Here is a 12,080-nt window from a genome sequence, read left to right as displayed (position 1 = left end):
GGTATTATGCACCATCCATCGATCCAATGGCCGCTGCAGGAACCGGACAGGGAAGAGACGGCATAGTGCCCTGTTCTTTTCTGCTTTTCCAAGCCATGGAACTGTGTGTCTCTTTCAAGTTAACTTGTTGCAACATTGGATGGCAGAAAACAAAAAAGTAACTCGAGGCCATTTCGGGTCACAATCCAATGGGCATCCATCCATCCATCCATAATCTGCCCACCATCGCAAATGCGTCAGCGCGCACTTTAGGCCATCATCGCCAGCGCCTTTGACGCTATGGAGCACCTGGAAACTTGCGGAAAACACACACCCAGCATCTGCTGTTGTTGTTGTTTCTGGTGATTCCACATCAGCACACAGCACACACAACACAACACAACACAGAATGGGCGGCGGCTTTCCCTTCCTAGTCCCGCGTCCGCGTCCGCGGGGATTGGGGCGGCAGCATGATCCAATCCAACACACACTGACAGGGCCCCGGCCAACGGACCGGCGGACACGGCCCAGGTTGACACAGGTAGGGCTCGTGGTCTGATCCATATCTGGTCATCAAAAAGGGAGGGAGGGCTATGCCCCCGATCGTTGTTCTGGTCCCCCTACTTACATCTTTTTTCGTGACCGAGGGGAAGGAAATCCTTTTTTTCTTCCCAAACTTATTCTTTCTTTCACCTCTTACAAACCACTTTTGCCACATAACTTGATCTCATCCTCGATCGATCTCAAGCAATCTGAAGAACATACTGTAGTGAGAGGCATCACTGGCAACCACCATCATCCCCTCATACCTATCTATTTATCTATACCTTATCTACCTACCTCTCTCTTTGACAGACCTCCTATACACTGCATATCGTCATTATCATTGCCAACAATACCTATCAATAAGCCCATCTCAAACAATGTCTCGACATCACACAGGGCCGCTCTCAGCGACCACCCTAGGAGACGGCGTCAGTCACGGAAGGCAACAACAACAACCACAACAACAAACACAGCAACATCTAACAGCACCTCAACCAAAATGGCATTCCCCCCAGCCCACCTATCAACACCAACACCAACACCAGCATCAGCACCAGCACCAGCACTCCCAACCTCATCACCACCACCACCCCAATCTAGCCTCCTTAGTCAAGCCCGAACACCACACCCCCATGAACAGCCACCACCACCACAGTCACAGTGAAGCAGCCTGGTCTGCCCGCAAAAGCAGCGGCGGCAGCAGCATGGTCTCGGCGGCCACATCCGCCAGCTCCCGCTCGCCTTCACCGGGCACGCATTCGGACCTGGGTTCCAATTGCTACGCTGCGTCCATCAGCAGCTGGGTGACTTCGAATCCGCCTAGTACGGCTACCGAGTGCAATTTCCCCGAGGGCGATTTGGAGCCGAGTGAGAGTGAGAGAGTGGGCATGGGCATGGGGAATAAGTGGAATGATGAGTAAGTCAAGTTCCTTTGTTTTTTCTTTCTAAAAAAAGGATCATGGCACAGCAAGTCTAGGTCTAGTAGATATAAAGTTTGTGCATGTGTTAATGAGATTACTACTACGTACAGAACCTTATCATCAAGATCCCCCATCACCAACACCACCCCCGTCAGCCGCTTCACCGTCACCGGCGGCCGTCGTCCCGCCAAAAAGGGCCGGTATAATGCACCTAACGGCATCAACGGCGGTGGCGGTGGCCCCGGCGGCGGCGGAAGCAGCAGCAGCAACAGTAGCAGCAACAGCACGTCAGGAACCCGCTCGCCTTCACGCCCCAGTAGCTTACGGAACGCCCTGTTCGCCGTCGACTCTTCGGCTCCCGGTAGCGGCAGCGGCGGCGGTCACGGCCACGGGCATGGGCCTCATGCCCGCTCAGCAGAGGCAAAAGACATGATGTCCGATGATGACGACGACGATGACGCCGACAGTGGCGAGTCAGAAGACGACGAAGACGACATGGACATTATGGGCGATTACCTTGATGATAACTTCTCCGAGGAAGAGGAAGAGGAAGAAGATGACGAAGAAGAGGAAGACGACAACGACTGGTCAGGACAAAACGGTAATCTGGAGTCGGCGGTGATTGAAGCCGTCAATGGGGATTTGCCGCTGGCTGCGTATCTGATTCCGATCCTGCATCGGGATTATAACCTGGCGGTGAAGAATAAGGTGGAGAGTTGGCAGTTTGGAAACAATACGGGCTCGGGTACTACTAGCGGTGCTGCTCATGGTGGTGGAGGGAATAATCTGAGAGAGAGGGGCAATTCGGATGCGTCGAGGGGTGGGAAATCTTCTTATACGGATTCTTCACCACCTGGGGGCGGATCTGGGGCTAACGGGAATGGTAACTCGCGGAAGAGAAGGCGGCGGTCTAACTCGGACGGGGGAGGTAGGGAAGGAAGAGGGTTTGGTGGTGGCGGTGGTGGTGCAGGAGGTGGACGAGGAAGTGGTGAGTGGGGAGGAGGCGGAGGCGGAGGTGGAGGTGGAGGTGGTGGTGGTGGTGGTGGTGGTGATGGTGATGATGGCGATGAAGAAGAGGAAAAGAACATCGACACGGGATCTGGCCCTGGCGTGGCTGGCAACGAGGAGTCGCAACCGATGCTGGCGTGTCCGTTCCACAAGCGGGATCCGGAAAAATACGGGATTCAGCAAACTAACTCGGCAAACGGAAAGAAACACAAGTACAGGGCGTGTACGGGGCCGGGGTTTAAGAGTATCCAGCGGTTAAAGTGAGTTCCCGTCCCGAAGACTTACCTTATCCCTTATCATCAAGCGCTGTGTATGTGTGTGTGTGTGTTCTGAGTTAACCCGCCGGTGATATAGGGAACATCTGAAACGGGTCCATTCACCCGTCCAATGTAACCGCTGCTACAAGATCTTCCCGGGAACAGATCGAGCAACTTGCCTGGCCAACTTATCAGAACACCAAAAAGAAAGTGACGCGTGCGAACTGGGGGACGCGTCTAAGAAGGAGGGCATCGACGCAGTCCAATGGGCGGCTCTCGAGCGGCAAAACCGCAAGAAGAACCAGGAGGCGCATAAGCTGGAGAAGTGGTTCGAGATCTGGGACGTGCTCTTTCCCGGTGCCAAACGTCCCGAAACGCCCTGTGAGTATGCCTTTCTTTTCCCTCACTTTTTTCTCACGAAATCGAGATCACTGACATCAGCCAGGGCACGACATCAAACCGCGCATCACCCCCTTCTCCCCCTCCAAAGACGGTGACGCCTTCTCCAAACTCTTTCTCGACATCCTCGACCACAAAATCAAGCTTCAAGACATTGACTTTGCGTCGGGAACCGACATTGTCCGCGAGCGCCTCAAATCTGTCGTCCAACAGACCTTCAAAGCGTATGTTTCATTACACGGGCACCTCTCGACGGAAACCTCGTCCTCGGAGCTCTCCAACGGGCCCGGCGGACGCAACCGTCTCTCGATCGTAGGCGGCTCCTCCACGCACCTCTCGGCGCCCGCCACGGCCGCTTCGCACCAGATGAGCAACACCACCACAGGCACCGCCCCCACCTCCCTCGGGACCGGTACCCGAAACAACAACCCCCAACAACAACAACAGCAAATCAACCCGTACGCGCAGCACGGTATCCCCACGTCCCCGTTCCACTCGCACTCACACTCGCACTCGCACAGCCACTACGGCCACCCCTCCCCGGCCACCACTCACCAACCGCAATTCATGTCCCACTCCCCCCTCACCGGCAACGGCCCCATGGCCGTGTCCCCCCACGCGGCGGCGGCCATGTCCGCCGTGAACGGGTACACCATGACAGCCGAAGACCCCTCCGTGGCTTCTGCGGGTCCGGCCGCCAACTACTTTTACACCAGCTACGCCATGTTCCCGCCGCCACCGCACCACCCAGCGGCGACGGGGACGCATGCGGCGTGGGGAGCGCCTGGCCAGTTTGTGGCGGCCCATCATCCGGCGCAGTTTGGGATGGCGCCGCATCCAGCAGCAGCGGCACAGCAGCAGCAGCAGATTGGGTCCGTGGGCCCGCATCCGGGGAGTGTGGTTGGGAATGGGGTGGGGCAGGTGACGCCGGACCATATGGACGTCGGGGCTTATCAGTTTGAGGTTGAGGCGGGTGCTTTTGATTAGGTTAGGTATGCAGCAAATGACGGAGCGTCCTTCTTTGGGGTTTAGTATGTATGAAAGGGGGAGGGAGGGAGGGAGGTGTCGAGATGGAGTGAGGTTTGTACTGGACATGGTCATGGTCGTTTGGTTGGTTGGTTGGCTGGTTCTGCTTTGATGGATGGCTCTTTTTGGTGGCGCAAGGAAGGCCGGGAGAAAGGTTAACGGCTCTGTGGTAAGCATTTGTCAAGTATCGTGAACGGCGCAAAAAGGGGGTTTGGAGGTGTGTTAGGGGCTTTTGAGGTCCCTCTTGTTTTACATCATCACCTTTGGGTATATTGATTGCTAGGGCCGGCATTTTGATAGGATAGTTGTTTGTGTTAGTGCTGGTTATAGGAGAGGCCGTTGTTCGTGGTCTATGAGTCCTCGCTCAAAATGAAGTCAGTTTAAAGATCCCACTCGTTCGTCCCATCTCCCCTTCACCTCTTTGCGAGATGTCGTCCCCTGTTCGTCCCTTTTTCCGTGGCCCGCGGTGTGCCTGGCGTGCCTGGCGTGTCTGACGTTCCTGACTCCCGGGCCCTGGGATCCCTGCGCACATCAGTGGCAATAGCGGCCGGACCCGCTACCGTCGGCCTGGTATGGATTGGCCTGTGTACAAAAACAAAAGGGAAATGAATGTTATGCCACTATTCCGAGCACCACTGCAGTTGGTATCGATAATCGTGGGGAAAACGTCATAGACGCATTGCCGAACAATTGGAGAATAAGAAGTCCATGCATGCAATTCAGCCACTCAGCGGCCGTGGTAAATACCGGAAGTCTCGGCGATTGGCGATCGGTCGCAGTGGTGGTCAGGCAGCGGTGCACGACAGCGCCCTCGGTTCCAAAGAAGCTGAGGTGAGGATTTGCGCCTGACTACATACCTCTAGGCAAGCTAGGTGACCTTTTTTCGCGCCAAAAAGCCGCAAGGTGCGCGCCAAACATGTCACATGTCTGTGGTTGCGCCAAAGTAGTGTAGTTGGCCCATGGTAGGTTGATTTCTTCTCGACTCGGTGATTTGGGATAGCATCCATTATGAACCGACAACGATGAGGAAGAAAACGAAGGGACGGGACATTGAACTTTTTTTAAGTTGAAAAAGAAAAAGAGGAACGAACACCAAAAACTGCCCGCATCGGTCATCGGTCACTCAGCAAGAAAACCCACCAACGCGGCCCGTCAGCGCCCCACTCATCACCCCCCCGCCGTCCCAGCCATCGGGCAGCAGATCTGCCACTACACTAGCGCACGCCGAGTCCCGAGTGGCCCGTTTATTCATCCATCCCATGAAACTTTTCTTCTTCTCCCTCTTCCCACATCATCCTCTCATTCTTCGTCTTGAGTGAGTTGTTGCATCGCCCAGCAACTCCAGCGAGGTCTTTCTACAACCTAATGGCGCACCTCACCTCCCTCCTCGGAGCGCTGCTCCTCTCCGTCTCCCTCTTCACACAACCCCTGCTCGGCGCTTCAACTACCACTGCCACTACCACAACCACCGACAACAACAACAAAGTCCAATACTGCCAAACCGGTCTTACTTCAGGAGCAGCCGACTTCTGCCTCTCCTCCTTCTCCCTCCCCAACACCACCACTTCCTCTCACGACATCTACTTCCACCTTACCATCACTCGCTGGAACGCAAATGGATGGACGGCCATTGGCACAGGGCAGACCATGGCAGGAGCCTTGATGTTTATCGTCTACGGCGACCCTGTAAATGGTACCGAAAAGGAGCCCGTAGTGAGCGTGCGGACAGTGGAAGGACATCGTCAACCGCAGTTGATCGACGATTTTGGGACAGTAGCTGGGAAAGGGTTTGACGTCCAGGTTCTGGCATCGAGTTGGAAAGAAGCCGGTACCGTGCCCGCTGCTAGCAAGGAGGAGGGTAAAGTCAAAGTGAAAGCCAAAAGACACGACGAACACGACGAACACCCCATCATCCCCGCAGCCGGCACCAAGACGTATATCGCCGACGTCTTGCTCGCCTGCTACTCCTGCTCCCTGTGGTCATCCGGTTCGGGGTCCTGGCGGACTTCCATCTCCGCCACTTCTGCATCTCAGCCTTTCCTCTGGGCCTGGAACGACCGCCAAGATTTCAGCGGAACCTTCCCCCGCGATGCGCATCTGAAGATGCACCGCCATCACGGCTCCGAAACAGGCGGATACGGCTTTTTCTGGGCCGACATGACGCGCTCCGTCCTCGGCAGCGGCAGCAGCAACTACCTAGGAAAGCCGACCGTCGACGACCTGCTCAAGACTCTAGCCATCGTCCCCAACACCAACAACCTCCTCGGTACCTCCACTAAACCCCTCTCCGCCTCGGGCTGGCTAGATAAAGTAACCGCCAACCCTCTCCCCAAAACGCACGCCTTCTTCATGACCGTTGCCTTCCTCATCCTCTTCCCCCTCGGTGTCATCTTGATCCGCTCCTCCGGCAACGCCTTCCAGAAACATTGGCTTGTGCAAGCCCTCGCGTCCATCTTCACCCTCGCCGGCGCTGGCGTAGGCTTGTACATGACCGGTCGCCACATCCCATCTACCGTTCACCAGTGGCTTGGTCTCGCTGTTACTTTCCTGCTGGTAGTCCAGGCGATTCTGGGGTGGAGACATCACATGGATTTCCTGAGGATCCGCAGGAGGACGTGGATCTCCCATGGACATATCTGGCTTGGGCGGTGGGCAGTGGTGGCCGGGTGGGTTAATGTTGTTTTGGGATTGTTGTTGAGCGGGCATAGTAGGGTTGATGTGTGGGGGGTCGGGATTTTCATGGGTATGGAGGCGGTTGTGGTGGCTTGGTGGGTTTGGAGGGCGGCACAGAGGAAGGCGATGGCGGGTGAGAATGGCGGGCAGAATGGAAAGGGGACGATGGAAGATGGGGAGGTTGAGAGTCATGCGCTGATGGCGAGGAATGGAGGTGCGGGAGCGGATGGGGAATATTTTAGGTTGAGCATGAGTGAGGATGATTTGAGTAGTAGTGAGGATGAGGAGGAGGGCAAGAGGGGGAATGGGGTCAGGGGTGGGCGGTAAATAAGCGACAACGCGGCGGGCGTGGAGGATTGGGCTTGGGTATGATGTTAATGACTCCGGATAAATGCGTTCACTGGTACCATGTGGATGGTTAATGGCTTCAAGACGCTGTGGTACATGATCGCTTAAATGCAAGATTGTTTATAACACAAGGCGATAATGTGCACAGCAACCAAATTCGACAAACCCCAAAGACGAAAATTGTTCTGTTCACCAGAAAAACTCGAGAAAGCCCACTATATATGTAACTCACAATGGATCCGAAACCGTTTTCATGATTTCCTCATCCGTTGGATATACGCGGGACACCTTACACGAGACGATCACAAACCTTCGCAGACATGGACACGACAAGGAATCTTGGGACAAATCGGCGACGATCGACCTTAAAACAAGAAGAAGCAAGAAAATGCAACGCCGCCCGAGCTCGATTAAATCTGCGTCTGCGTCTGAAGAGCTGAGGAGAACAGGAAAGCAGAAAGGCCAAAAAGGAATAAAGGCAGCAGCCAAGACAGAGGAGGAGGAGGACGAGGAAAACGATGATAAAGGGGTGTAAAACTACAAAAAGAGGAGTAGGAGAAACGATGAAGACGACGACGAGTGCCCCTCGACAACGAAGGCCAGGAAGGTCACCGGAAAATGCAAAAATCTGAAAAGAAAAAGGAAAAAATTGCAGAAAAAAAGTAAGGAACGACGGGAATTGAGCCCGACGTGGGGGTCGAACCCACAACCTTGAGATTACGGAGTACCTCCTTAAGAGTCTCACGCTCTACCGATTGAGCTAGCCGGGCAAGCGGCTATCAATCATTCCTATTTGGATTGTTGGAAGAAAGTGCTGGTTGAGTCATTTATGTACCTTGTAGCTCTATGCTTATGGGTGTGGGAAGAAAAAATTAGATGTGTGTGTGTGTGTGGAAGTTTTTGGCGCCAATTGTGTGGTGGTTCCTTGTCATCGAGATCGAGATCGATTTTGACAGGGGCCGGGGTTGGGAAGGACCTGGAGTTGTGGAGTACAGACTCTGCTGCATCTGACTAATGTAGTGGAGGGTTAGGGTTCAACGACATACATCATCAGAAGCTCTTGGTAGCGCCTAGGTCGGTACCGAGGCAGGCTGCACACCAAGGCAATCTACCAGTTCTGTCTCATCACGGCAATGGCGCGCTGAAACACCCTCCAGAGCATTATCAATGACATCAACATCTCCAATACCTCCCTCCCAGTGCAGGCGCTTAAAAGCCCTATATTACGCCCAAGCTAATCCCCAGTTCGTGACCCCTGTCTCTTCAGCGGTTAACCCTGCTCTCTCCCGTTGGTCAGTCCTTGTCGCAATTCCAGCCAATCCGCGCCCTCGGACAGGGAGGTATAAGTGCTAGTAGCCCACAGCAGCCCACCATCTTCACGTACGGCAGGGGAGCTTGGACGAGGTAACACAGATGAATGGTCGACGTTTATTCCAATGTGTTCCAGTGAGAAGAAGGGAGGCTTGGGCTTTTTGGCCATTCCGATGGACTTGAAGTGGTGATTGGAGATTATGATATCCCAAATATCCATCGTCACCCCCCACAAAGTTACCTATCGAACCAGTCATCCAGCTACTACGGTGTTGCCACTCACGTGGTAGGCATACCCGTTCGATGGGGACAGTTGGGGAATCCAACAGGCCTGACAGGCCAGCAAGTTCGATAAGATGAAGTGATGAGCAAATCATGAGAACAGGGCAGACAATCTTGCTTGCCGAGGAGAAATGTCGTGATAGGTTGCTCCGAGAGTCTGGACTTCCAACTTTTCTTCTTCGGCCGTCAACCAAAACTTGAGACATGCCCACCACGTTTCTTGTCTCAGTTCGGCACGCAGTGATCGTTCGCTGCTAGACTAGTCACTCCATCAGGTCTTTTTTTCTTTCTTTCTTTCTTCTTCTTCCCATACCCACCAAATCTCGAACGAGGTTAAACGGCAATCACTTGCATGCAGTGACGGCAAACAAACGACTTCGACAATGATTCGATAAACGACCAGTTGGCATCATGGAACATCGCCAACAAGAAGTAGTCGTCGCCGTTTGGTCCATGACCCTTCTCTCACTCTCCTTCATGTTCCTACGCCTTTATACCCGCATCCACATCGTCAAGTTCATCGGTACCGAAGACTACGTCTACGTCCTGACCGGCCTCTTTCTTCTTCTCTTCGCCACCTTCCTTCATGTCTCGGTCCACTTTGGCATGGGCGCCAGTCTGTGGTCGCTGTCGCTCGAGAACACGTCGAGATCCATCTTTTGGAGCTATGTCGCCAATTCCTTTGCGATAACCGGCAACGCCATGGCCAAGTTGTCCATGGGATTCTTCTTATTGAGAGTGGTTCAGTTGAGGGGACAGAAAATGGCACTGTGGGCGCTGATTGTGGTGACGGCAGGGACGTCGTTTGCGTTGGTGGTCATGCTATGGAATCAGACGACACCGAGAAAAGCTAGCTGGGATCCGTTGAGAACTCCCGGGAAATGGCACATCAAGATTCAGCCGATGAGTGTTGGGTTGGGAGTGTGGTCCAGTGTCTGTGATTTCATCTTTGCCATTTTCCCGTGGCTCTTCATCTGGTCTTTGAGGATGCCACGACGGGAGAAGATGATGTTGGCGAGTGGAATGAGCCTCGGTGTAATGTGAGTACTCGAGATACTCGTTGTTAGTCCTGTGTGGTAAGGGATCAAACTGACATGTTACAGAGCTGGTGCTTGCGGCATCACTAGAACCGTTGTGTTGTCACATCTCAACATCTGGGATTACACTTGTAAGCTGACCACGATCCCTGAAGGATTGTCTGCATGTGCTGACCAACTGTAGACAACTTTGCCCCGTACTTTATCTGGGCCGGTGCCGAGATAGCAGTAGCCATGGTATGCCTGGGCATACCGACCCTGCGTCCGTTATATCTCCGACGCCGTGGAATGACAGAAGACCATGAATACCATCCACCCAACCAAAACAACCTGGAAATGCCGGAATTCACGATAGTTGAGCAACACAAACAAGAACAACAACAAAAGTCATCAGGAGACCACAAAGCACCCACAGCTGGAGCAGGCAGCAAAGTTGAACGCAGTCCGAGCCCCCCACCGCCAGCATACGTCCGCGACTCGGCCTCATCACACACTATTGTCGACATGGAGTCCCTACGGGATATCGACACATTCCAAACGCCACTAAGCCCAGCCAGCATGCAAAGAAAGAACAGGAGGAGGAGGGGGAACGACAGCGTAGACGACATACTAGGGTTATATAACGCAGAGCGAAGCCGAAGTCGAGGGACGACGGCTCATAGCCAAGGGAGTAGAATTACTATGTCGGCACACGACAGTTCATCCACCACCCATATAACAGCTTTGAAGTCACTTACTTCGACTACAATCGTCTCGACAGAGTGTAATGCAGCCAAGACAGCGGGGGCGATCATGGTGAAGAACGAGATTTGGATTGGAGTGGAAAGAGACGAGGAGAACTGGCCTCTGCGGTGTTGAGACTTTATCTTTTCTCTTTCTTTGTCAAAGATAAACTTTTAGTATTCTGTTCACACAGACATTAGTAATTGGATGCCAGACATCAATCCCGAGCAGTGAACAAGCCTGAGTATATACCTTGGTTCACTCGCGCCTAGAGGGCCGTTGGCTGGGCGGGTACTGTAGCCTTCCCCCGGATCGCCACGAGCCTTGAAGCGAAACCCCACTTATATCTTGGGTCGCATCCACCCTGCCACCCTCGACAGTCAGGCTGGCGACAATGTTTGCGATCAGGTATCCCAGAAGGCCCTACTGGAGGATCAGGGACGTAGACTTCAAATGGATGATAGACAAGAAAGCAAAGCCAACTTCCACTTCCCCGACTGTCAGTGGGCCGACGCAAAGAGCTCGAGCCCACCGAAAACCTGAACCATGTTCGGTCACTCAGCGTCTCTGTTTTGGATATCGAGCAGGGTAAATAGAGGGAGAGGGCGAATGGAGCTCACCCAAGCAGCAGAATCCAGACCCAGAAGGTCATCAAATCCTGAAGTAAGGCTGTTCGTTCGCGTCGTACAACATGAGCAGCTACCCTTCTGTGGCTCGTACACGACGCCTATTTGTCCGAGAAGGTGTATATATTTCTAAGCGAGAACTTATGCCATCTGAGGAGTGCGGAGCGACGACGGAGGTCAATTTTGAAGCCGTGCTGTTGGAGCGGGGTAACTGAGTGTCGTGGGGTTGATGGATTGGATTTCTCTGTTGGAGGATGTCGGGCTTCCAATTGAAGATTCTCTCCTTCCCTCCCGCTCAGGTCGACATGAGAGAAGATCGATGCATCATCAATTGGGTGCTGAATGCGCAGAGTTTTCAGCTTCGGGCGCTCCTTCCTTCTTGAGGTTCATGATTCATCACTTGAGTTGAAATATCGGACACGAGTTCGGTCGAGATTCGTTGGCACTGCAGTTAGCACCTTCTTTCCTCTTCAGTACCCGCCATTTGCCACCGGCACCAGATTGATAGGCTCGATAAGGCCCACAGCTTCCCGTTCTCTGCCGCTTGCTGACATTACAGTGGATATTCCGGCTTGTTCCTTCCATCACAACTTCCGGTCGTTGCATCTTTCATGAAGCGATCAGGCTCCGAGCCTCATCGACACCATCACCACCGCCGGTGTTCACGGCTTCACTCACCACCTGGAAACTGCAATTGGATCCTTCTATGCCTCGGACATGTTTCCCTTTTCGAACCCCAACCCCCCCCCCCCTTCAGCACATGCACAAGATACTTCAGTTCCCTTACTAGAGGATGTCACAAGCTTGCGCCGCTTGCCAGGTAACAGCCGTAACACCGCCTCCGCTGTCAGGCAACATCCAGCTGTCCCACATCGACCCCAGCTCGCGAATTGCTAGTTTCTGTTGGGCGGCTGTGTTTTTTTTGGACGACCTTATGGTGTCTCA

The 12,080-nt window shown here is 53.7% G+C and overlaps 3 protein-coding genes across 3 annotated transcripts; all 3 read left to right on the top strand.

Moving 5' to 3' along the window:
• Positions 1-902: 902 nt before the first annotated feature.
• On the top strand, positions 903-4,096 carry NEUTE1DRAFT_64623 (uncharacterized protein; the record flags this gene model as incomplete). Its single annotated transcript, XM_009853548.2, has 4 exons — positions 903-1,441; positions 1,556-2,713; positions 2,808-3,091; positions 3,156-4,096. 4 exons carry the CDS (start codon positions 903-905, stop codon positions 4,094-4,096), a joined length of 2,922 nt encoding a protein of 973 aa, XP_009851850.1.
• A 2,002-nt stretch (positions 4,097-6,098) lies between these two features.
• NEUTE1DRAFT_117243 (uncharacterized protein) lies at positions 6,099-7,351 on the top strand (the record flags this gene model as incomplete). Its single annotated transcript, XM_009853547.1, has 1 exon — positions 6,099-7,351. The coding sequence occupies one exon, from the start codon at positions 6,239-6,241 to the stop codon at positions 7,133-7,135; it is 897 nt and encodes a 298-aa protein (XP_009851849.1).
• A 1,809-nt stretch (positions 7,352-9,160) lies between these two features.
• On the top strand, positions 9,161-10,644 carry NEUTE1DRAFT_122806 (uncharacterized protein; the record flags this gene model as incomplete). Its single annotated transcript, XM_009853546.1, has 3 exons — positions 9,161-9,789; positions 9,853-9,917; positions 9,971-10,644. 3 exons carry the CDS (start codon positions 9,161-9,163, stop codon positions 10,642-10,644), a joined length of 1,368 nt encoding a protein of 455 aa, XP_009851848.1.
• Positions 10,645-12,080: the final 1,436 nt, after the last annotated feature.

The sequence above is a fragment of the Neurospora tetrasperma genome, assembly GCF_000213175.1.
Source record: "Neurospora tetrasperma FGSC 2508 unplaced genomic scaffold NEUTE1scaffold_4, whole genome shotgun sequence".
Taxonomy (NCBI): domain Eukaryota; kingdom Fungi; phylum Ascomycota; class Sordariomycetes; order Sordariales; family Sordariaceae; genus Neurospora; species Neurospora tetrasperma.
This window is presented reverse-complemented; position numbering and strand designations above follow the sequence as displayed.